Source organism: Phaenicophaeus curvirostris, unplaced genomic scaffold, assembly GCF_032191515.1.
Source record: "Phaenicophaeus curvirostris isolate KB17595 unplaced genomic scaffold, BPBGC_Pcur_1.0 scaffold_434, whole genome shotgun sequence".
Lineage (NCBI taxonomy): Eukaryota > Metazoa > Chordata > Aves > Cuculiformes > Cuculidae > Phaenicophaeus > Phaenicophaeus curvirostris.
Window position 1 is genome coordinate 47019 of NW_027207018.1, and position 25846 is coordinate 72864.

The following is a 25846-nucleotide window of genomic DNA, read 5'->3' on the forward strand; positions in this document are numbered from 1 at the left end:
CCTAGAGACGCTTCTGGGGGCCCCAAAATCCTCCTAGGACCCCAAAGATGACCCTGAAGATCCTTTTAAGGACCCCGAAACACCCCAGGGGACCCCAAAACGCCCCGAGCCCCCCACCTTTTCCCTGAAGGGCTCCACGAAGACGACCCCCAGCTCGTCGGGGCCGAGGCCGAGGTGCAGCAGCCGCACGCGCCCCTCGTCGCGCAGGCGGTTCTGGGGGGGTGGGGGGGATCTCGGGGTAAGGGGGGGGTCCCCAGGGTTATTTTCGGGGTTCCAGGGGGGTTTTGGGGGGCTGACCAGGTGCCGGTCGACGGCGGTTCGGTCGGGAACGAGGCTGTAGAGCTGGTGGCGCAGGACGAGGGGCGGCAGCGCGTCCCCGAAGAGCCGGCGCGGGAAAAGGGCCCCCAGGGCCCCCAGAGCCGCCTCCACCGCCCCCGGGGAGCCTGGGGGGGACGGGGGGGGCACTGGGAACCCCAGGAACCACCCCCCCGAACCCCATAAACCCTCTCAGGACCCCAAAACCCCCATCAGGACCCCAAAACCCCCATCAGGACCCCTGTAAACCCTCCTCGGCCCACACATCACTCTCCAGGACCCTCATCACCCCCCCAGGACCCCATAAACCCTCATCACCCCCCCCAGGACCCCCATAAACCCTCATCACCCCCCCCAGGACCCCCATAAACCCTCATCACCCCCCCCAGGACCTCCATAAACCCTCATCACCCCCCCCAGGACCCCCATAAACCCCTCCAGGGCCCCCATAAACCCTCATGAACCCCCCCAGGACCCCCATAAACCCTCATGAGCCCCCCCAGGAACCCCATAACACCTCCAGATGCCCAAATTCCCCTCTCAAGGACCCCACAACCCCCCCAGGACCCCCATAACTCCCCCAGGGACCCCCATAAGTGCCCTAGACCCCCCAAATCCCCTCCCAGGGACCCCATAACCCCCACCAGGACCCTCGTAAAGCCTCATAAAACCCCCCAGGACCCCCACAATCTCCCCAGGGACCCCCATAAACGCTCTCAGATTCCCAAATCTCCTCCCAGGGACCCCGTAATCCCCCCAGACCCCAACCCCCCCCAAGGACCCCCCATAACACCTCCCCAGACCCCAAATTCCCTCCCAGGGACCCCCATAAAGACCATCAGGACCTCTATACCCCCCCCCAAGTCCCCCCAGGACCCCAAAGGCCCCCAGGACCCTCATAAATCCTCATGACAACCCCCCAGGACCCCCATAAAGGCCCCCCCAGACCCACAAAGGCCCCTTATAGTCCTCCTAACCCCCCCCAAGAACCCCATAACCCCGCCCAGGACCCCCAAAGGCCCCCAATAACCCCCCATAAAGACTCCTAGGACCCCAATAACCCCCATAAAGACCCCTAGGACCCCAATAACCCCCATAAAGACCCCTAGGACCCCCATTGCCCCCCCCCCCCGGTACCATCGGGTCTCGGCCCCTCCCGCGGCCGCTTTCCCCCCCAGGGGTCCCCGAGGAGGAGGCGGCGGCGCCGGTTCATGAAGGGACCGGGGAGGGGGAACTTCCGGCGCGCGTTGATGACGTCAGAGAGAGGCGAGCGCGCGGGAGACCAATGAGGGAGGGAGGAGGGAGGCGAGTCGGCTCGAACCATTTGAGCCAATGGAGGGGGTTGGATCAAACCATTTGAGCCAATGAGGAGGGAGATTGGATTGAACCATAGCAGGGAATATAATTTAGATCTATGGGGGAGGGTTGGATCGAACCATTTAGGTCAATGAGGGGGTTTGGAGTGAACCATTTAGGCCAATGGAGGGGGGTGGTTGAACCATGGGGGAGTGGATTGAACCATTTAAGTCAATGAGGGGGGTGGACTGAACCATTTGGGTCAATGGAAGGGGGTGGTTGAACCATGGGGGGTGGATTGAACCATTTAAGTCAATGAGGGGGGTGGACTGAACCATTTGGACCAATGGAGAGGGTGGATTGAACCATTTAAGCCAAGAGGGGGGTTAGAGCAAACCATTTAGGTCAATAAGGGGAGTCCGATTGAACCATTTAGGTCAGTGGGGGGGGTTGATCAAACCATTTAGGTCAATAGGGGGGGTTAGATCGAACCATTTAGGTCAATGGGGGGGGTCAGATCGAACCATTCAGGTCAATGAGGGGGTCGGATGGAACCCTTTGAGCCCAACGAGGGGGGATCGGGAGGTCGTTTTGATGCCTTTATTGGGTGTAGAGGCTGGCGGCGAAGACGATGTCGCGCTTGATGGCGGTGGCGGCCGCCTCCATCTTGGTGGCCAGGGCGGGTTCCCCCACGAGGCGCGCGGCGCCCCGAAGCTCGCGGCAGCGCTCCTCCAGGCGCTGGATGCAGCGAACCACGGCGCCTTCCTGCAGCTCCGGCAGCCCCGGCAGCTCCGCGAAGGGCTGGGGAGGGAAGGGTTAACGTGGGGGGGGCAAAAGGGTGTTTGGGGGGGGGCTGAGGGGGGGAAAAAGGGGTCTGAGATGGTCTGGGGGGGCCTGAGGGGGAATAGGGGGGTCCCAGGGTCTGTCAGGGGGCTTAAGGGGGGGAATAGGGGGGTCTCAGGGACTCTGGGGGAGCTTGAGGGGGGGAAAGGGGGCGGATCGGGGGTCCCAAGGGGTTTGGGGGGGCTTGAGAGGGGGAATAGAGGGAGAGAAGGGGGGCTCGGGGAGTCTGAGGGCGTGAAGGGGGGATAAAAGGGGGTCCCAGAGGGTTTGAGGGGGAGAATGGGGGGGAAAGGGGGAGAAAAGGGGGGAATAGGGGGATCCCAAGGGGTTTGGGGGGGCCTGAGGGGATGAAAGGGGGAGAAAAGGGGGTCTCAGAGGGTTGGGGGGGGGCTTGAGGGGGAAAATAGAGGTAGAAAAGGGGGTCTCGGAGGGTTTGGCAAGGCCTGAGGGGGTGAAAAAGGGGGTCTCAGCGGGTTTGGGGGGGGGCTTGACGGGGAGAATGGGGGGGGAAGGGGGAGAAAAGGGGGGTCCCAGGGGGTTTGGAGGGGAAAAGGGAGAGAAAAGGGGGTCCCAGAGGATTTGGGGGGGGCTTGAGGGGAGGAATGGGGGAAAAGGAGGGAGAAAGGGGGCAAATGGGGGGGTCACAGGGAGTTTGGGGGGGCCTGAGGGGCAAACGGGGGGTCCAAGGGGAGGAGAAAGGGAGGGAACGGGGTGTCCCAAGGGGCTTGGAGGGATCCCATGTTGTCTGGGGGGGGATCCCAAGGGATTTGGGGGGGTCCTAAGGGATTTTGGGGGGTCCTAAAGGGGTTTTGGAGGGTCCCAAGGGGTTTTTGGGGGGTCCCAGGGTGTTTTGGGGGTGTCGTTTGTCTCACCACGCCCCGGGCCCACTCGTAGACGACCTCGGTGAGGCCGAAGCCGAGCTCGTCGAGGAATTCCTGGGGGCTCTGGGGGAGCCCCAACTCCTGCTGGAGGCGCCCCAGGCGCAGGGCGACCTCCCGGACCTGCTCCACCGCCTGGGAGGGGGGAAGAAGAGGGGGGACCCCGAATCAGAGAAACCCCCCGGAACCCCGAGATCCCCCAGACCCCCCCGTACAGCCCCAAAATCGGGGTCCTGATCCATTTTTTGTAGGTTTTTCCCCATTTTTTTGTGGTTTTTTTCCCCATTTTTTGTGGGTTTTTCCCCATTTTTGGTGGTTTTTTCCCCATTTTTGGGGGGTTTTGCCCCATTTTTGGGGGGTACCTGGAGCAGGGGGGGGTCAGAGGCAGTTTGTGGGGGTTCTCCAGTTCTCCAGACCAAGAGGGACCCCCAATTTCCCCCCAGATCCCTCCTTACAGCCCCAAACTCTCCATTTTGGGGGGTTCTAACCTATTTTTCGTGGGTTTTTTCACATTTTTGGGGGGGCTTCCCCATTTTTTTGTGGTTTTTCCCCCTTTTGGGGGTGTTTTTCCCAATTTTTGGTGGGGTTTCCCCCATTTTTTTGTGGTTTTCCCCCTTTTTGGTGCATTTTTCTCCATTTTTGGTGCGTTTTTCTCCATTTTTGGTATGTTTTGCCCCGTTTTTTCATGTTTTCTCCCCATTTTTGGGGGTTACCTACAGGAGCGCGGGGGGCAGGCGCTTCGGGGGTCCCCGCATCCCCCCTCTATCCCTTCAGACCAAGAGGGACCCCCAAACCCCCACCTAGAGCCCCACAAACCCCATTTTTAGTGCATTTTTCTCCGTTTTTAGTGCGTTTCGCCCCGTTTTTTCATGTTTTCTCCCCATTTTTTTGGGGGTCACCTGCACGAGTGCGGGGGGCAGGCACTTGGGGGGGTCCAAACCCCCCTTTTAGCCCCAAACTCTCCATTTTTGGTGGGTTTTTCCCCCTTTTTGGTGCATTTTTCTCCATTTTTGGTGTGTTTTTCTCCATTTTTGGTGCATTTGGCCCCATTTTTTCATGTTTTCTCCCCATTTTTTTGGGGTTACCTGGAGCAGCGCGGGGGGCAGGCGCTTCGGGGGGTCCAAACCCCCCTTTTAGCCCCAAACTCTCCATTTTTGGTGGGTTTTTCCCCCTTTTTGGTGGGTTTTCCTCCATTTTTGGTGCGTTTTTCTCCATTTTTGGTGCGTTTCACCCCGTTTTTTGAGGGTGTCTCCCCGTTTTCGGGGTTACCTGGAGCAGCGCGGGGGGCAGGCGCTTCGGGGGGTCCCCGCGGCCCCCCCCGGCGGTGCAGGCCAGCAGGGCGGCGCACTCCTCGGGGCGCAGCGGGGCCAGGACGTTCCCCAGCAGCAGCTCCGTCAGCAGCAGCTCGTGGGCGCTGAGCAGCGAGGCCACGCGGCCCCCCAGGGCCACCGCGTCCCCCGCGCCCACGTAGCCCAGAGCCCGCAGCACCTGCCGGGGGGACAGCGGGGACACCGGGGGGGTCAGGGGACGCGGGGGGACGCGGGGACGTTGGGGACGTTGGAGAGAAAAGGGACATGGGGGGACACGAGGACATTGGGGACATGGGGGGGACATGGGGACATTGGAGAGAAAAGGGACATGGGGAACATGGAGGGGACAGGGGGACAGAGGGGGGACATGGGGACATGGGGGGACACGAGGACATTGGGGACATGGGGGGGACATGGGGACATTGGAGAGAAAAGGGACATGGGGGGGACAGGGGGACAGAGGGGGCACATGGGGACATTGGGGAGACACGAGAACATGGAGAGAAAAGGGACGTGGGGACATTGGGGGGACACGAGGACATTGGGGACATTGGAGAGAAAAGGGACATGGGGACATGGGGGGGACATGGGGACAGAGGGGGGGTCAGGGGACATCGGGGGGACACGAGGACATTGGGGACATTGGAGAGAAAAGGGACATGGGGGACATGGGGACAGAGGGGGAAAAGGGACATTGGGGGGACACGAGGACATTGGGGACAGAGGGGGGTGAGGGGACACAGGGACATCGGGGGACACGGGGACAGAGGGGGGGTCAGGGGGGAAAGGGACGTGGGGACATGGAGGGGAACGGAGGGTCCTGGGAGGGGTTTTGGGGTCCCCCCTCAAGGCACTGGGGGGTCCTGGGGGGGTCCCAGTGGGTTTGGGGGGAGTCTTAGGGGTTCCCATTGGATTTTGGGGTGCCAGGAGGGTCCTGGGGGGGGTTCCCAGTGGATTTTGGGGTGCTGGGGGGGGGTTTGAAGGGGTCCCAGTGGATTTGGGGAGTCTCGCGGGTTCCCAGTGGGTTTTGGGGGGGATCCCAGTGGATCTGGGGGATCCTGGGGGGGTTCCCAGTGGATTTTGGGGAGTCTCACGGGTTCCCACTGGGTTTTGGGAGGGTTCCCAGTGGGTTTTGGGGTGTCCTGGTGGGGGGTTTAGGGGGTTCCCAGTGGATTTTGGGGTGTCCCGGGCTGTTTTTGTGGGGTTCCCAGTGGATTTTGGGGTGTCCCGGTGGGTTTTATGGGGTTCCCAGTGGCTTTTCGGGTGTCCCGGGGGTGTTTTTTGGGGTTCCCAGTGGATTTTGGGGTGTCCCGGTGGGTTTTATGGAGTTCCCAGTGGATTTTGGGGTGTCCCGGTGAGTTTTATGGGGTTCCCAGTGGATTTTGGGGTGTCCCGGTGGGTTTTATGGGGTTCCCAGTGGATTTTGGTGTGTCCCGGTGGGTTTTATGGGGTTCCCAGTGGATTTTGGGGTGTCCCAGTGGGTTTTATGGGGTTCCCAGTGGATTCTGGGGTGTCCCGGTGGGTTTTAAGGGGTTCCCAGCGGATTTTGGGGTGTCCCGGTGGGTTTTATGGGGTTCCCAGCGGATTTTGGGGTGTCCCGGTGGGTTTTATGGGGTTTCCAGTGGATTTTGGGGTGTCCCAGCGGGTTTTATGGGGTTCCCAGTGGCTTTTGGGGTGTCCCGGCGGGTTTTATGGAGTTCCCAGTGGCTTTTGGGGTGTCCCGGGGGTGGTTTTTGGGGTCCCACCTGCAGGCGCTGGTGATACTCGGGGAGCAGCTCGAGGGCCTGGTCGGAGAGCTGGAACTGGAGCTGCTCCAGCTGCTCCTGCAGCTCCTGCCGGGCGGCAAACTGGGCAAACTGGGAAGGAAAAAAAAAAAAAAGGGGTGCAAGGGGGGGGTCCCCAACATTTTTAGGGGATACCCCCCCCCTGGAATTTTTGGAATTACCTGCTCGTCGAAGCGAGGGCTGTGGACGCAGCGGAAGGAGCCGAGCGAGGCCCCCAGGGAGCGGAGCCGGGCGGCCGCCTCCACGGATTCGGGGGTTCGCAGCGGGAGGGACCCCGAATCTAAAAGGGGGGGACCCCCCCGAGAACCCCCCCCGGCCAGGCGCAGCAGCTCCTGCAGCACGGACCCCACCTCGGGGCTGGGGGGGGCCCTGGCGGGGGGGGAAGGGGGGGTCAGGGACCCCGAAATATACCCAGGGACCCCAAAATCCACCCCAGGGACCCCAAAATGAGGTAAACCACCCCCATTAACCCCCAAACCTCCCCAATTCACCTCCAGGCACCCCCAAACCCCAAAGATTCACCCCAAACCCCCTCTAACTGACCTCTAGCCCCCCCAAATTCACCCCAAAACCCTCCCACTCACCCCAACCCCCCCCCAATTCACCCCAAGACCCCCCCAATTCACATCCAGGCACCCCCAAACCCCCCAATTCACCCTCAAACACCCCTAATTCACCCCCAACCCCCCCAGTTCACCCCCAAATCCCCTCTAACTGACCCCCAAGCCCCCCCAGGTGACCCCAGACCCCCCCATTTCCACCCCCCCCCCCTCACCGGGGTCCCAGCGCCCTTATCAGGTTTTCGGGGTTCACCCGCAGCGTCTTGGTCGTGATCCCCACGATGGCTTCGGGGGGCACGTGCGCCAGCGTCGCCCCGGGGGGGCCTTGGGGGGGGGGGGTTGTGGTTCGATATTCAGGGGGGGCACCCCGAAATGGGAGGGGGGGACCCCAAAATGAGAGGAAAATACCCCAAAATGGAGGAAAAGAACCCCAAAATGGGAGAAAAAGACCCCAAAACTGGGGGAGAGACCCCAAAATGGGAGGGGGGGAGCCCAAAATGAGGGAGGAGACCCCAAAATTAGGGGGGGGATGGACCCCAAAATGGAGGGGACAGTTCAAAATGGGGGGGACACCTCCAAAGGGTGGGGGAGACCCCAAAATATGGAGGGGAACCCCAAAATGTCCCCATTCGGATCCCCCCCTCCCACAAAAGGGGATCTTGGGCTTTGGGGGACCCCCCCCCAGACCCCTCAAATGGGGTCCTAAGCTTCAGGGACACCCCCAAAAAGGGGTCCCAGGCTTAGGGGACCCCCCCAGCCCCCCAAAATGTGGTCCTAGGCTTTGGGGACCCCCCCAAAAAGGGGGTCTGAGACTTTGTCCCCTCCCAACCCCCCCCCAAATGGGGTCCTAAGCTTTAGGGACCCCCCCAAAATGGGGTCCCAGGCTTTGGGGCCCCCCCAAACCTGACCCTCGGGTAGGAAGAGGCGGGTGAGCAGCAGATCCTCGGGGCGGGGGGCGTTTGGGGGGGCCGTGGGGGGCCCCCCATCCCGCCCGGGGGGGTCGCTCAGCACCAGCGTCGAGAAGGTGCGGCTGGAGCCCTCGGGGGAGACCTGGGGGGGCAAAAAGGGGGGGTTCAGGTAGTTTTGGGGGGTTTCGAGGGGTTTTAGGGGGTTCGGGGGGGTCTCAGGGGGGAGTTTTGGGGGGCTCGGGGGGGCTGGCGGGTCTCAGAGGGATCTCAGGGGGTTTTGGGGGGGCTCTGGGATTTGGGGGGCTCAAGAGTGGGTTTTTTGGGGGGGTTGGGGGGCCCCAGAAGGTTTTGGGGGGCTTGAGGGGGTCTCAGGGGGATGTTTTGGGAGTTTTGGGGGGGCTCAGGGTTTTTTGGGGGGTTCACAGGGTCTTGGAAGAGATTGGGGGGGAGTTGGGGGGCTCAGAGGGGATTTTGAGGGGTTTTGGGGGGTCTCAGGGGGGTTGGGGGGTTTTGGGGGGGTCTCCGGGAGGTTTTGGGGTACCTGCAGGATGACCCCCAGGGCGTTGGGGTGTTTCGGGGTGCAGACGACGACCACGCGTCCCGGCGCCAGGACCCGCAGCCCCGAGGGCGACTGCGCCAGGTGCCGCTGGGGACCCCGAAACCCGTCAGGGGGGGACCCCAAAACCAGCCAGGAACACCAAAACCCATCGGGGGGGACCCCAAAACCACCCAGGGACCTCAAAACACATCGGGGGGACCCCAAAACCAGCCAGGAACACCAAAACCCATCGGGGGGGACCCCAAAACCAGCCAGGAACACCAAAACCCATCATGAGGGGACCCCAAAACCACCCAGGGACCCCAAAACACATCGGGGGGGACCCCAAAACCAGCCAGGGACCCCAAAACCCATCGGGGGGGACCCCAAAACCTTCCAGGGACCCCAAAACCTCCCCAGTTTGGGGGTCTCCCCTCCCCATCTGACACCCCCCCACCTCCGTTCCCATTTTTAACCCCTTCAGCCCCAGCTTAACCCCTCTCCGCCCCAGTTTAGGGTCCCCCCATTCCCAGTTTGATCTCCCCTATTCCCAGTTTGCCCCCCCCCATCTGAGCCCCCCAATTCTGATTTTTTAACCCTTTCATTCCCCACTTTAACCCCTTCATCCCCATTTTAACCCCTTCATCCCCACTTTAACCCCTCCGTCCCCATTTTTAACCCCTTCGGTGCCAGTTTGGGGGTGTCCCCCCCCCCCAGTTTGGGGGTGTCCCCCACCTGCAGGACGGCTCGTGCCTCCCTCAGCTGGGTGACGGCGCGGTGATAGTCGGGGAGGTCGGGCAGAGCCCCCCCGGGATCCCCCAGCGCCGCCAGCTCCCCTCGCAGCTCCCGCAGCCGCCGCTCCTGCTCCTGGGATCGGGGTGGGGACACACACACACACACAGACGGGTCCCCCAGGGTCCCCCCCATCCCCGTGTCCCCCCGTCTCCTCCATGTCCCCATCTCCCTCCTCGTCCCCCATCTCCCCCCACGCCCTCCCTGTCCCCATGTCCCTCTGTGTGTCCCACCCGCAGTCCCCTAAGAACCCTTGGGACCCCCCCCCAAACCCTTGGGACCCCCCAAAACCAGGGGAACCCACGTCCCCGTTTCCCGCCATTTTCCCCCGTTTCCCGCCATTTTCCCTCTGTTTTCCCGCCATTTTCCCCCGTTTCCCGCCATTTTCCCTCTGTTTTCCCGCCATTTTCCCCGTCCCCCATGTCCCTTTCTCCTCCCTCTCCCCCCCTGTCCCCTCCATGTCCCCCTATGTCCCCATGTCTCCTATATCCTCCATGTCCCCCATTTTCCCTGTGTCCTCTCATCTCCCTTCATGTCCCCCTTCTTCCCTGTGACCCCTCACGTCCTCCATCTTCCCCCATGTCCTCCATCTTCTGTGTCCCCCCATGTCCCTCCATGTCTCCCCATCTCTCTCCATGTCCCCCATCTTCCCCGTGTCTCCCCATGTCCTCTATCTTCTCCATCTCCCTCTATGCCCCCATTTTCCCTGTGTCCCCTCATGTCCCCCATCTTCCTTGTGTCCCCATCTTCCCCCATGTCCCACATCTTCTCTGTGTCCCCCCATCTCTCTCCATGTCCCCCATCTTCCCTCATGTCCTCTATCTTCTGTGTCCCCCCATCTCCCTCCATGTCACCCCAGTCCCCCATTTTCCCTGTGTCCCCCCATCTCCATCTCCCCCACGTCCCCCATTCTCCGTGTGTCCCCCCATCTCCCTCCATGTCTCCACGTCCCCCACCTTCTCTGTGTCCCCCCATCTCTTTCCATGTCTCCATATCCCCCATCTTCCCTGTGTCCCCCCATCTCCTCCATCTCCCTCCACGTCCCCCATTTTCCCTGTGTCCCCCCATCTCCCTCCATGTCCCCCATCTTCCCCCATGTCCCCCATCTTCCTCTATGTCCCCCATTTTCCGTGTCCCCTCATGTCCCCCATCTTCCCCCATGTCTTCCATCTTCTGTGTCCCCCCATCTCCCTCCATGTCCCTCCATCTCCCCCATTTTCCCTGTGTCCCCCCATCACTCTCCATGTCTCCACGTCCCCCATCTTCCCTGTGTCCCTCCATCTCCCTCCATGTCCCCTATCTTCCCCATGTCCCCCTTTTTCCCTGTCCCCCCATCTCCCTCTGCGTCTCCACGTCCCCATCTTCCTTGTGTCCCCCCATCTCCTCCACGTCCCCCATTTTCCATGTCCCCTCATCTCCCTCCATCTCCCCCATCTCCTCCATCTTCCCTGTGTCCCCCCATGTCCTCCATCTTCCCCACCTCCCTCTATGGCCCCCCATTTTCCTGTATCCTTCCATCTTCCCCCATGTCCTCCATCTTGTGTGTCTCCCCCATCTCTCCACGTCTCCATGTCCCCCATCTTCCCTGTGTCCCCTCCATCTTCCTCCATGTCCCCCATCTTCCCTGCGTCCCCTCCATCTTCCTCCATGTCCCCCATCTTCTCTGTGTTCCCCTATCTCCCTCCATGTTCCCCCATCTCCCTCCATCTCCCCCATCTCCCTCCATGTCCCCCATCTTCCCAGTGTCCCCCCGTGTCCCCCGTGTCCCCCCGTGTCCCACGCTGGCGTGTCGCTGTCGGGGGAACTCGGCGAAGCTGCGCCGCAGGACGTCCTCGAGGCGCAGGGCGCGGGCGCGGAGCAGAGCCAGCACCATCCCGTACGTCAGGCGGAACCGCGACTGCAGCGGCGCCGCGCGGCCCTGGCACGCGAGGGACACGGGGACACGGCTCAGGGGCACGACACGCGTGAGGGACACGGGGACACGGCTCGGGGACACGACACGCGTGAGGGACACGGGGACACGGCTCAGGGGCACGACACGCGTGAGGGACACGGGGACACGGGTCAGGGACACGACACGCGTGAGGGACACGGGGACACGGGTCAGGGACATGACACGCGTGAGGGACACGGGGACACGGCTCAGGGACACGACACGCGTGAGGGACACGGGGACACGGGGGGGGACACGACACGCGTGAGGGACACGGGGACACGGGTCAGGGACATGACACGCGTGAGGGACACGGGGACACGGCTCAGGGACACGACACGCGTGAGGGACATGGGGACACGGGTCAGGGGCACGACACGCGTGAGGGACACGGGGACACGGGTCAGGGACACGACACGCGTGAGGGACACGGGGACACGGCTCAGGGACACGACACGCGTGAGGGACACGGGGACACGGCTCAGGGGCACGACACGCGTGAGGGACACGGGGACACGGCTCAGGGGCACGACACGCGTGAGGGACACGGGGACACGGCTCAGGGACACGACACGCGCGAGGGACACGGGGACACGGCTCAGGGGCACGACACGCGTGAGGGACACGGGGACACGGGTCAGGGACACGACACGCGTGAGGGACACGGGGACACGGCTCAGGGACGGGGGGGGGACACGACACGCGTGAGGGACACGGGGACACGGGTCAGGGACGGGGGGGGACACGACATGTGTGAGGGACACAGGTAAGAGACATGTGGGGGGGACACGACACGTGTAAGGGACACGGGGACACAGGTAAGAGACACGGGGACACAGGTAAGGGCCATGGGAACACAGATAAGGGACACAGGGACATGTGAAGGGGACATGACATGTGTAAGGGACACGGGGACACAGGTAAGGGACATGGGGACACAGGTAAGGGACATGGGGACATGGGGAGAGGACACGACACGTGTAAGGGACACGGGGACACAGGTAAGGGACACGGGGACATGGGGAGAGGACACGACACGTGTAAGGGACATGGGGACACAGGTAAGGGACACAGGGACATGTAGAGGGGACACGACATGTGTTAAGGGCCATGGGGACATAGGTAAGGGACACGGGAACACAGGTAAGGGACATATGGACATGTGGAGGGGACATGACACGTGTAAGGGCCATGGGGACACAGGTAAGGGACACGTGGGGGGGACACGACACATATAAGGGCTATGGGGACACAGGTAAGGGACATGGGGACATGTAGAGGGAACACAACATGTGTAAGGGCCATGGGGACACAGGTAAGGGACATGTGGAGGGGACACGACACATATAAGGGTTATGGAGACACAGATAAGAAACATGGAGACACAGGTAAGGGACACGGGGACATGTAAAGGGAACACGACATGTGTTAAGGGCCGTGGGGACATAGGTAAGGGGCACAGGGACACAGGTAAGGGACATGGGGACACGTGGAGGGGATGTGACACGTGTAAGGGCCATGGGGACACAGGTAAGGGACACGGGGACACAGGTGAGGGACATGTAGGGGGACACGACATGTGTAATGGCTATGGGGACACAGGTAAGGGACATGGGGACATGTGGAGGGGACGTGACACATGTAAGTGCCATAGGGACACAGGTAAGGAACACGGGGACACAGGTAAGAGACATGGGAACACAGGTAAGGGACGTGGGGACATGTAGAGGGGACACAACACGTGTAAGGGCCATGGGGACACAGGCAAGGGACACACGGACACAGGTAAGGGACTTAAGAACACAGGTAAGGGACATGGGGACATGTGAAGGGGACACGACACGTGTAAGGGACACGGGGACACATGTAAGGGACATGGGGACATGTAGAAGGGACACAACACGTGTAAGGAACACGGGGACACAGGTAAGAGACATGGGGACACACGTAAGGGACATGTGAAGGGGACACGACACGTCTAAGGGTTATGGGGACACAGATAAGGGACACAGGGACACACGTAAGGGACGTGGGGACACAGGGACACACGTAAGGGATGTGGGGACACAGGTAAGGGACACGGGGACATGTAGAGGGGACACGACATGTGTAAGGGACATGGGGACACAGGTAAGGAACACAGGGACATGTGGAGGAGACACGACACGTATAAGGGTTATGAGGACACAGATAAGGGACACAGGGACACAGGTAAGGGACACAGGGACATGCAGAGGGAACACGACATGTGTAAGGGCCATGGGGACACAGGTAAGGGACATGAGGACATGTAGAGGGAACACAACACATGTAAGGGCCATGGGGACACAGGTAAGGGACATGTGGGGGGGACATGACACGTGTAAGGGCTATGGGGACACAGGTAATAGACACGGGGACACAGGTAAGGGACATGGGGACATGTGTGGGGGACACACGAACATGTAAAGTATGTAGGTGGACATGAGTAAAGGACATAAAGACACGTGTGGGAGACATGGCGTGTAAGGGACGTGAAAACACACGTAAGGGACACAGGTAGGGCACACGTGACACATGTAAGGGACACGGGAACACACATGGCGGGACGCCACACGTGTAAAACACGCAAGGACACGTATGTGGGACATGGGGACACGTGTGGAGAGGACATAGGGACACGCGTGTGGGGCAGGAGAGTGAGTGGGGCAGGGAAGAAGCGTGTGGGGCAGGGATGCATGTGGGGCTGGGACACGCGTGTGGGGCAGAGGCCCCGCTGACCGTGAGGACGCGGTGCAGGTCGGCGAGCTCGGGGACGGCCCCGCGGCACAGCAGCAACACGCAGCCCGTGGCGTCCAGGCCCCGGCGGCCGGCACGGCCCGACATCTGCACGTACTCGCCTGCAGACCCCCCCACAGGTGAGCCACGGGGAGACCCCACGGGGACCCCACGGGGACCCACGGGGACCCATAGGGACCCACAGGGACCCATGGGGACCCATAGAGACCCCATAGAGACCCCATAGAGATCTATAGGGACCCACGGGGACCCATAGGGACCCACAGAGACCCCACGGGGACCCACAGAGACCCACAGGGACCCATAGGGACCCCACAGAGACCCCACAGGGACCCATAGGGACCCCACAGAGACCCCATAGAGACCCACAGGGACCCCACAGAGACCCACAGGGACCCCACAGAGACCCATAGGGACCCACAGGGACCCATAGGGACTCACAGAGACCCCACAGGGACCCATAGGGACCCCACAGAGACCCACAGGGACCCACAGGGACCCCACAGAGACCCCACAGGGACCCATAGGGACCCCACAGAGACCCCATAGAGACCCACAGGGACCCCACAGAGACCCACAGGGACCCCACAGAGACCCATAGGGACCCACAGGGACCCATAGGGACTCACAGAGACCCCCACAGAGACCCATAGAGACCCACAGGGACCCATAGGGACCCACAGGGGCCCCACAGAGACCCCACGGGGACCCACAGAGACCCCATAGGGACCCCCAGAGACCCACAGGGACCCACAGGGACCCCATAGGGACCCATAGGGACCCAAAGAGACCCCATAGGGACCCCCAGAGACCCACAGGGACCCACAGGGACCCCATAGGGACCCATAGGGACCCACAGAGACCCCATAGAGACCCACAGAGACCCCACAGAGACCCACAGGGACCCCATAGAGACTCACAGAGACCCCATAGAGACCCATAGGGACCCACAGAGACCCCACGGGGACCCATAGGGACCCACAGAGACCCCATAGAGACCCCACAGAGACCCATAGAGACCCCATAGGGACCCACAGAGACCCCACAGAGACCCATAGAGACCCCACGGGGACCCACAGAGACCCCATAGGGACCCACAGAGACCCATAGAGACCCCACAGAGACCCCACAGAGACCCATAGGGACCCACAGAGACCCCATAGAGACCCCACAGAGACCCATAGAGACCCCACAGAGACCCATAAGGACCCACAGAGACCCCACAGAGACCCCACAAAGACCCATAGAGACCCCACAGAGACCCCCAGCCGCCCCTCACCGGGCAGGAGGTCCCGGAAGCCGTTCCCGTCGTGCTTGCGGATGGAGTCGAAGACGACGGTGCGAGCCGGCATGTTCACCCCCATGGCGAAGGTCTCGGTGGCGAAGAGCAGCTGTGGGGCAGGAGATGTGGGGCAGGACACCGTGTCCCCCGTCTGGCCCTCCCCTGAGCTGCCCCCCAGCCCCACAGCTGCCCCACCGCAGCCCCCAACCCCTGCCCCACACCTTGATGGAGCAACAACCCCATCCCCTGCCCCATAGCTGCCCCACAGCACATCCCAGGGACCCCCAACCCCTGCCCCACACCTTGATGGAGCAACATCCCCACCCCCTGCCCCACGGCCGCCCCACACCTTGACGAGGCCCTGGCTGAAGAGCATCTCCACCACCTCCTTGAGCAGGGGCAGGACCCCCCCGTGATGGACCCCGATCCCGCGCAGCAGCAGCTCCGACAGCCGCACCACCTGGGGGGGGGGGGCACAGCCACTTGGGGGGCAGCCCCAGAGCCCCCCACAGCCCCCCCATTGCCCTAGAGCTCTCGAGACACCCCAAAACCCCACAGCCCACAGCCCCCCATTGCCCCACACCTCGTCCCCAGCCCCCCATCTGCCCCATAACCCCCCTGTACCTGGATCGGTGTCGCTTGTGGCCCCCCAGGCGTGCGAGGCAGCGCTGGAGGAAGGCCCTGGGGTGCTCCCCATCACCCCACAGCCCCCCTCCTGCCCCATAGCTGCCCCATAACCCGCCTCCTGCCCCCCATCTGCCCCATAACCCCCCTGTACCTGGGTCAGTGTCGCTCGTGGCCCCCCAGGCACGCGAGGTAGCGCTGCAGGAAGGGTCTGGGGTGCTCCCCATCGCCCCACAGCCCCCCCACAGCCCCTCTCCTGCCCCCCAGCCCCCCCCAGCCCCCCACCTGCGGCAGCCGGCGGTCGGCGGCCCCCAGGCGCGCGAGGCAGCGCTGCAGGAAGGCTCGGGCCCGCGTTCGCTCCGCGCTGCTGAGCAGGTCGAGGGGCCCCAGGGCGGCGGCGCGAGCGTCGCACCCGCCCCGGGAGAAGGTGAAGGCGACGGCCGGGAGCAGCTCCCGCGCCCGCAGCAGCCCCACCACGGCCTGCCAGGCCGCGCGGTCCTGGGGGGGCAAGAAAAGGGGGGTACGGGGGCAGTTAGGGGGATAGGGGGCAGTTGGAGGGGGTTATAGGGGCAAGAGAGGGGAATATGGGGCAATTGGAGGGGGGATGGGGGGATACGGGGGCAAATGAGGGGGGTTGGGGGCAAGAGAGAGGGATAAGGGGCAATTAGAGGGGGTTATGGGGGGATAGGGGGGCAAATGAGGGGATACGGGGGCAAGAGAGAGGGATAAGGGGCAATTAGAGGGGGTTATGGGGGGATACGGGGGCAAATGAGGGGGGTTGGGGGCAAGAGAGAGGGATAAGGGGCAATTAGAGGGGGTTATGGGGGGATACGGGGGCAAATGAGGGGGGTTGGGGGCAAGAGAGAGGGATAAGGGGCAATTAGAGGGGGTTATGCAGGGGTATGGGGGCAAATTGGGAGCGTAGGGAGCAATAGAAGGAGGTATGGGGGCAATAAAAGGGGGCTGGGGGGGATACGGGGGCAAATTGGGGGGATGGGGGCAATAGAAGGGGGTTATGGGGGGATACGGGGGCTAATTAGGGGGGTTGGGGGCAAAGGAGAGGGGTGTGGGGCAATAAAATGGGGCTATGGGGCAACTTGGGGGGGTTTGGGGCAATTGGAGGGGGGTCTGGGGGCAGTGAGGGGGGGTCTGTGGGGCAGTAGGGGGGTCCCAGGTGCCCCCCAGCCCCCCCCCCCACCTGCCCCGGGGTGCTGCCCCCCGGCTGCCGCGCCCCGAAGCTCTGAGAGAACTTGCTGCTCTGCTCCTTGTGGGCCTCCAGCGCCTCGTAGTACCTGGGGACACGGGGGGGCAAGTCGCTACGGGGCACCTATGGGTCGCTATAGGCTCCTATGGGTCACTATAGGCACCTGTGAGTCACTATAGGCTCCTATGGGTCGCTATAGGCACCTATGGGCCGATATAGGGTTCCTATGGGTCATTATAGGGCTCCTACGGATCACTATAGGGCACCTATAGGTCACTATAGGGCAGCTATAGGTCACTATAGGCTCCTATGGGTCACTATAGGCTCCTATGGGTCGCTATAGGGCACCTATGGGTCACTATAGGGCACCTATGGGTCGCTATAGGCTCCTATGGGCCGCTATAGGCTCCTATGGGCCGCTATAGGGCACCTATGGGTCGCTATAGGCTCCTATGGGTCGCTATAGGGCACCTATGGGTCGCTATAGGCTCCTATGGGTCCCTATAGGGCACCTATGGGCCGCTATAGGCTCCTATGGGCCGCTATAGGGCACCTATGGGTCGCTATAGGCTCCTGTGAGTCGCTATAGGTCTCCTATGGGTCACTACAGGCACCTATGGGTCACTATAAGGCAGCTATGGGCCGCTATAGGCAGCTATGGGTCGCTATAGGCACCTGTGAGCCGCTATAGGGCTCATATAGGTCACTATAGGCACCTATGGGTCACTATAGGTATCTATGAGTTGCTATAGAGCTCCTATGGGTCGCTGTAGGCATCTATGGGTCCCTATAGGGCAGCTATAGGTTGCTATAAGCACCTATGGGTCGCTATAGGGCAGCTATGGGTCGCTATAGGCTCCTATGGGTCGCTATAAGGCTCCTATGGGTCGCTATAGGCACCTATGACTCCCTATAGGGTAGCTACAAGTTGCTATAAACACCTGTGGGTCGCTATAGGGCATCTATGGGTTGTTATAGGCTCCTATGGGTCGCTATAGGTACCTGTGAGTCACTATAGGGCTCCTATGGGTCACTATAGGCACCTATGGGTCACCGTAGGTACCTATGGGTCTCTATAGGGCAGCTACAGGTTGCTATAAGCACCTGTGGGTCGCTATAGGGCACCTATGGGCCGCTATAGGCTCCTATGGGTCGCTATAGGCTCCTATGGGTCACTATAACGCAGCTATGGGTCGCTAGAGGCACCTATAGGTCACTATAGGGCACCTATGGGGCAGTGGCAGGTCACGTGGGGGTCGCTATAGGGCACCTATAGGTCGCTATAGGCTCTTATGGGTCACTATAGGCACCTATGGGTCACTCACTATAGGGCTCATATAGGTCACTATAAGCTCCTATGGGTCACTATAGGGCAGCTAGGGGTTGCTAGAGATACCTATAAGTCACTATAGAGCACCTATGGGGCAGCTGCAGGTCACGTGGGGGTTGCTATAGAGCACCTATGGGTCGCTATAGATACCTATGTGTCGCTATAGGGCACTTATGTGTTTCTATAGGGCAGCTATGGGTCGCTATAGGGCACCTGTGGGTCACTATAGGGCAGCCGTGGGTCGCTATGGGGTAGCTGCAGGTCCTTATAGCTCAGCCACAGGTCGCGTGGCGGTCGCTATAGGTGCCTAGGGGTCACTACAAGCCACTATAGATCACTATAGATTACTATAGGTCGCTATAGGTGCCTGTGGGTCGCTCTAGGGCAGCCGTGGGTCGCTGTGGGGTAGCCGCAGGTCCCTATAGCTCAGCCACAGGTCGCGTGGCGGTCGCTATAGGTGCCTAGGGGTCACTATAAGCCGCTATAGGTCGCTATAGGTGCCTCAGGGGTCACTATAAGCCCCTATAGGTCGCTATAGGTGCCCGCGGGCGGCTCACGCCTGGGTGCTGAAGCGTCCGTGGGCGTCGAGCAGCAGGAAGAGCCGGGGGGGCCGGGAGCCGGGACCCCCCCCCACGCACAGAAAATGCTGCAGGGGCACCGGGCGCCGCCGCGTGCTCAGAACCCGCAGGACCCGCCGCTTGGTGCGTCTGGGGGGGGGGAAATCGGGGTGAAACGAAGGAAATCGGGGTGAAACGAGGGGAAATCGGGGTTCCCGCACCCCAAAACCCCCCCGGGACCTCCCCCACTTCCACCAGGGCCCCCCAGTTCCCTCCCAGCGTGAGACTGGGGGCTGCAGCACCCGTGGCTGCCGCCGCTTGGTGCCCCCGCGGGGCACAATCGGGGTGAAACAGGGCAAAATCGGGGCTCCCCACCCCCCGAAATCCCTCGGGGACCCCCCGAACCCCCTCCCAGTCGTACCCGACCCACTGGGCGAACTCCAGGGCGTTGGGGATGGTCGCGCTGAGCAGGACGAGGCGAACGTGCTCGGGGAGCATGATCAGCACCTCCTCCCACACCACCCCGCGCTGGGGGAGGGGCAGGGGGGTCAGGGGGGTCCCCAAAACCCCTTAGACCCCCCCAGACCCCCCCAAAACCCCCCTAGACCCCCCAAAACCTCCCCTCATCATCCCCACTGAGGCTCTAAGAGCTTCCTCAGCACCTCCTCCCACATCACCCCGTACTGGGGGGGTTTGGGGGTGTTTTAGGTGGGTCCCCAAAACCCCTAAGAGCCCCTCAAAACTCTTAGGACCCCCCCAAAACCCTTGAGAACCCCTTTAAACCCCTGAGACCCCCCAAAACCCCCCTAGACCCCCCCTCATCCCCATTGAGGCTCTAAGAGCTTCCTCAGCGCCTCCTCCCACATCACCACATACTGGGGGGGTTTGGGGGTGTTTTAGGTGGGTCCCCAAAACCCCTAACAGCCCCCCAAAACTCTTAGGACCCCCCCAAAACCCTTGAGAACCCCTTTAAACCCCTGAGACCCCCCAAAACCTCCCTAGACCCCCCAAAACCTCCCCTCATCTCCACTGAGGCTCTAAGAGCATCCTCAGCGCCTCCTTCCACATCACCACGTACTGGGGGGGGTTGGGGGTGTTTTAGGTGGGTCCCCAAAACCCTTAAGAGCCCCCCAAAACTCTTAGGACCCCCCCAAAACCCTTGAGAACCCCTTTAAACCCCTGAGACCCCCCAAAACCCCCCTAGACCTCCCCTCATCCCCACTGAGGCTCTAAGAGCATCCTCTGCGCCTCCTTCCACGTCACCATGTACTGGGGAGGTTTGGGGGGGTTTTAGGGGGTCCCCAAAACCCTTAAGAGCCCCCCAAAACTCTTAGGACCCCCCCAAAACCCTTGAGAACCCCTTTAAACCCCTGAGACCCCCCAAAACCCCCCTAGACCTCCCCTCATCCCCACTGAGGCTCTAAGAGCATCCTCTGCGCCTCCTTCCACGTCACCATGTACTGGGGAGGTTTGGGGGGGTTTTAGGGGGTCCCCAAAACCCCTAAGAGCCCCTCAAAACTCTTAGAACCCCCCCAAAACCCTTGAGAACCCCTTTAAACCCCTGAGACCCCCCAAAACCCCCCTAGACCCCCCTCATCCCCATTGAGGCTCTAAGAGCTTCCTCAGCACCTCCTCCCACGTCACCACGTACTGGGGGGGGTTGGGGGTGTTTTAGGTGGGTCCCCAAAACCCCTAAGAGCCCCTCAAAACTCTTAGGACCCCCCCAAAACCCTTGAGCACCCCTTTAAACCCCTGAGACCCCCCAAAACCCCCCTAGACCCCCCAAAACCTCCCCTCATCATCCCCACTGATGCTCTAAGAGCTTTCTCAGCGCCTCCTCCCACGTCACCATGTACTGGGGGGTTTTGGGGGGATAGAAGGGGGTCCCCAAACCCCTCAGAGCCCCCCCAAACCCTTAAGACCCCCCCATTTCTCACCTCTGCGTCGTTAATGTAATGAACCTCGTCAAAAATCACCCACTCCAGGTCTCGCAGAACCTCGGAGCCGTTGTAGAGCATCGACCTGGGGGGGAGCAGGACTTGGGGGGCAAATTTGGGGGTCCAGGGGGGTAATGGGGGGGGTGCGGGGTTTTTTGGGGGGGCCAGGGGGCATTTCGGGGTTCACGGAGAGTATTTGAGGGCCAGGACAGGGATTTAAAAGGTTTTAAGGGGCCAACTCTGTGGTTTTGGGGTGCAGGGTGGGAGTTTGGGGGGGCTGGAAAGAGATTTGGGAGCGTAGGGGGAGATTTGGGGGGGCTGGGAGGCTAGATTTGGGGGTTCGGGGTTTTGGGGGGCCCTCCGCACACGATCCCAGTGTCCGATTGGGCTCAAAGCTCGAGTTTTGATGCTTTTCGGTTCATTTTGTTGGCTCAGTTTTGGGGTTCAGGTTCCATTGAAGGTTTTGGGGTTCAGTTTGGGGTCTCAGGGCTCAGTTTAGGGGTTCAAAACTTTTGGGGGTCCCTCCCCACACGATCCCAGTGTCTGATTGGGCTCAAAGCTCGAGTTTTGATGCTTTTCGGTTCATTTTGTTGGCTCAGTTTTGGGGTTCAGGTTCCACTGAAGGTTTTGGGGTTCAGTTTGGGGTCTCAGGGCTCAGTTTAGGGGTTTGGGGCTCAGTTTTGGGGTTCAGTTTGGGGTCTGAGGGTTCAGTTCAGGGGTTCAAAACTTTTGGGGCTCCCTCCCCACACGATCCCAGTGTCCGATAGGGCGCAAAGCTTGAGTTTTGATGCTTTTCATTTCACCTTTGTGGCTCAGTTTTGGGGTTCAGGTTCCACTGAAGGTTTTGGGGTTCAGTTTGGGGTCTCAGGGCTCAGTTTAGGGGTTCAAAACTTTTGGGGGTCCCTCCCCACACGATCTCAGTGTCCGATTGGGCTCAAAGCTCGAGTTTTGGTGCTTTTCGGTTCATTTTGTTGGCTCAGTTTTGGGGTTCAGGTTCCACTGAAGGTTTTGGGGTTCAGTTTGGGGTCTTCAGGGCTCAGTTTAGGGGTTTGGGGCTCAGTTTTTGGGTTCAGTTTGGGGTCTGAGGGTTCAGTTTAGGGGTTCAAAACTTTTGGGGGTCCCCTCCCCACACGATCCCAGTGTCCGATTGGGCTCAAAGCTTGAGTTTTGACGCTTTTCATTTCACTTTTGCGGCTCAGTTTTGGGGTTCAGGTTCCACTGAAGATTTTGGGGTTCAGTTTGGGGCCTCAGGGCTCAGTTTAGGGGTTCAAAACTTTTGGGGGTCCCTCCCCACACGATCCCAGTGTCTGATTGGGCTCAAAGCTCGAGTTTTGATGCTTTTCGGTTCATTTTGTTGGCTCAGTTTTGGGGTTCAGGTTCCACTGAAGATTTTGGGGTTCAGTTTGGGGTTTCAGGGCTCAGTTTAGGGGTTTGGGGCTCAGTTTTGGGGTTCAGTTTGGGGTCTGAGGGTTCAGTTTAGGGGTTCAAAGCTTTTAGGGCTCCCTCCCCACACGATCCCAGTGTCCGATTGGGTTCAGAGCTTGAGTTTTGATGCTTTTCATTTCACTTTTGTGGCTCAGTTTTGGGGTTCAGGTTCCGCTGAAGGTTTTGGGGTTCAGTTTGGGGTTTTGGGGTTCAGTCTGGGGGTTCAGGGCTTTGGGGGTTCCCTCCCCACACGATCTCAGTGTCCGATCGGGCTCAAAGCTCAAGTTTTGATGGTTTTTGGGTTCATTTTCGCGGCTCGGTTTTGGGGTTGGGGTTGGGTTTGGGGGTTGGGGCCGGGGCTCAGTTTTGGGGTGCGGGGTTTCGGGGGGCCCCTCACCTCAGGATCTCGGTGGTCATGACGAGGCAGGGGGCGTCGGGGCGCAGCTGAGCGTCCCCCGTTAACAGCCCCACCCCGGCCTCCCCAAACGCCGCTCGGAACTCCCGGAACTTCTGGTTGGAAAGAGCCTTGATGGGGGACGTGTAAATAGCCCTAAAAAACAGGGGGGGACCCCAAAATTAGAGGGGGGGGGACCCCAAATTAGAGAGGGGGGAAAGGGGGGGGGCGGGAAACCTAAGTAGGGGGGATAACAGGGGGGTTGGGGGGGGATTGGAGGGAGTAAGAAGAGAAAATCCCTGAAGTAAAGAGAAAAGGGGGGTGAACCCCAAAAATTAGGGAGTAAAGAGGAGGTGAACCCCCAAAATGAGGAGCAATATGGGGTGTTAGGGAGGAAAATAGGACTCCAGGGGGTGAACCCCTAAAATAAAGAGATAAATGGGGGGCAAAAGGGATGAACCCCCAAAATAAAGACAAAAATGAGAGTGTGAGAGGAGAAAAATGGGGGTTATGGGGGGTGAACCCCCAAAGTAAAGGGGTAAGAGAAGATAAATGGGGTGAACCCCCAAAATAACAAGGAAATAAAAAAGATAAATGGGGGTGAACCCCCAAAATAAAGAAGGAAATGGTGGATTAGAGGGGAAAATAGGACTTCAAGGGTGCTGAACCCCCAAAATAAGGGGAAAACGGGGGGCAAGGGGGGAACCCCAAAAAATAAAGGTGGAAAAGGGGGGGGTAAGGGAGAGTGAACCCCCAAATCACAGGGGGAAACAAGGGAGGTTGGAGCCCCAACCGAGACAGGGTGTTTTGAGGAGGTTTTAGGGGGTTCAGAGGGCTTTTGGGGACCCCCAATTTTTGGGGACCCCCGGTTCAGCCCCCCTGGGCCAGCACCAAGGCGCATTTGGCTACCGTGGGTTTTCCTTGAGGTCTTGGCTGGGATGGAGGCGGTTGGGGGTCCCGGGGTGGGTTCTGGGGGGGGGTTTGGGGTTCAGGGGGGGTTTTGGGGTTCAGGGGGGTTTGGGGGACCCCCTATTTTCGGGGACCCACGGCGTGAGGTGCCTGTGGGCTAGTTCTAGGGTCTGTTTGGCTACCAGGGCTGAGATGAAGGAGTTCGAGGTCTTGGCTGGGATGGAGGCGGTTTGGGGGTCCCAGGGTGGGTTCTGGGGGGGCGGTTTGGGGTTCAGGGGGGGTTTTGGGGTTCAGGGGGTTTTTGGGGACCCCCTATTTTCAGGGACCCACGGCGTGAGGCGCCTGCGGGCTAGTTCTAGGGTCTGTTTGGCTACAGGGCTGAGATGAAGGAGTTCGAGGTCTTGGCTTGGGATGGAGGCGGTTTGGGGGTCCCGGGGTGGGTTCTGGTGGGGGGTTTGGGGTTCTGGGGGGGGGGTTTTGGGGTTCAGGGGGGTTTGGGGGACCCCCTATTCTCGGGGACCCACGGCGTGAGGTGCCTGCGGGCTAGTTCTAGGGTCTATTTGGCTACCAGAGCTGAGATGAAGGAGTTCGAGGTCTTGGCTGGGATGGAGGCGGTTTGGGGGTCCCGGGGTGGGTTCTCGGGGGGGTTTTGGGGTTCAGGAGGGGTTTTGGGGACCCCCAATTTTCGGGGACCCACCGCGTGAGGTGCCTGCGGGCCAGCGCGAGGGCGTACTCGGCCACGGCGGTCTTGCCGGCCGAGGTGTGAGCGGCCACGAGCAGCGAGTCGCCCCGCTCCAGGCACAGAACCGCTCGCTGCTGGAACGGGTCCGGGGTGAACGGCCACTGAAAAAAAGGGGGTTCGGGCCCCCCAAAATTATTAAAATGGGGGTACGGGGGGGAAACAGCGCCTCGAAATAGGGGGGGGACCCCAAATACGAGACAGAAAAACCAGCACCTGGGTGAAAAGAGACGCTAGAAAAGAGAAAAAAGCCCCCAGCCCCCCATAAATCCCTCTCAGGACCCCCCTAAACCACTCAAGATACCCCCCCAAACCCCTCTAGCCCCCCCCCAGGGACCCCCCCAACCCTTCAAGGCCCCCCCAAAACCCCACAGAACCCCCCCCCCAGGACTCTCAAATCCCCCCCCAGGACCCCTCCAAACCCCTTAAGGGCCCCCCAAATACCCCAAAACCCCTCAGGACCCCCCCCAAACACCCCAAAACTCTCCTAAAACCTCTCAGGACCCTCCCAGGACCCCCAAATCCCCCTCCAGGACCCCCCCCCAAGCCCCTCAGGACCCCCCAAAGCCCCCTAAAACCCCTCAGGACCCACAAATCTCCCCCCCCCGGGACCCCCCCAAAGCACCCTACAACCCCTCAAGCCCTGCCAAAAGACCTCAAGCCCCCCCAAACCCGCCAGACCCCCCCCCCAAACCCCCATAAAACCCCTCAGGACCCCCCAAAATCCCCCCACAGACCCCCAAATCCCCCTCCAGCCCCCCCAAACCCCTCAGGACCCCCCCCAAAGCACCCTACAACCCCTCAAGCCCCCCCACAAAACACCTCAAGCCCCCCTAAACCCCCCCAGACCCCCCCCAAACCCCCATAAAACCTCTCAGGAGCCCCCCAAAATCCCCCCCAGACCCCCAAATCCCCCTCCAGGACCCCCCCCAAACCCCTCAGAACCCCCCCAAAGCCCCCTAAAACCCCTCAGGACCCACAAATCCCCCCCCCAGGACCCCCCAAAGCACCCTACAACCCCTCAAGCCCCCCCTAAATCCCCAAAGACGCCCCCCAAACCCCCATAAAACCCCTCAGAACCCCCCCAAAATCCGCCCCCAGACCCCCAAATCCCTCTCCAGGACCCCCCAAACCCCTCTGGACGCCCCCAAGTTCCCCCCCCCACCTTGAACGCGGGGTCGGGCACGAGGCTCTCGAAGTCGGGGACGGGGCTGCTGGTGTCGATGAGCTCGGCCCATTCCTGCTCGGCTTGGGAGGCCGGGGGGGCCCCGGGGGGGGCCTGGGGGGGCCCTTCCCCCTCCTGGGGAGGGGGCTGCACAGTTGGGGGGGGCTGTGAGCGAAGGGGGGGGCGCAGAGACCCCCCCCAAAAGTGAGACCCCCCCCTCCTCACCATCAACCCACCTGCAGCAGCTCCTCGAGGCTGTTGGCGCGGGGGGGGGGGCCCGGGGGGGGCGAGGGGGGGGCGGGATTTGCCCCCCCCGGGGGGTTCAGCCCCCCCGAGGGTTCGGAC

General features: G+C 61.3%; 2 protein-coding genes across 2 annotated transcripts in view; both read right to left on the bottom strand.

Annotated features, from left to right (window-relative positions):
• The window catches only part of STK19 (serine/threonine kinase 19), a 5106-nt gene extending 3555 nt beyond the window's left edge, over positions 1-1551 (bottom strand). Inside the window, 3 exon segments of the mRNA XM_069882955.1 lie at positions 118-213; positions 298-443; positions 1453-1551. Of these exon segments, the coding sequence (XP_069739056.1) occupies positions 118-213; positions 298-443; positions 1453-1528 (318 nt within the window). The 5' untranslated portion in view covers positions 1529-1551.
• Positions 1552-2197: 646 nt separating this feature from the next.
• On the bottom strand, positions 2198-25806 carry SKIC2 (SKI2 subunit of superkiller complex; the record flags this gene model as incomplete). Its single annotated transcript, XM_069882956.1, has 22 exons — positions 2198-2412; positions 3327-3467; positions 4602-4820; positions 6388-6498; positions 6588-6795; positions 7202-7310; positions 7895-8036; positions 8436-8540; positions 9168-9299; positions 11005-11142; positions 13918-14036; positions 15215-15326; positions 15567-15677; positions 16127-16339; positions 17040-17133; positions 18933-19082; positions 19354-19460; positions 20870-20954; positions 22692-22844; positions 24295-24440; positions 25502-25636; positions 25738-25806. Coding segments are annotated over 22 exons (3000 nt in total), but the record flags the coding sequence as incomplete, so codon positions are not given.
• Positions 25807-25846: the final 40 nt, after the last annotated feature.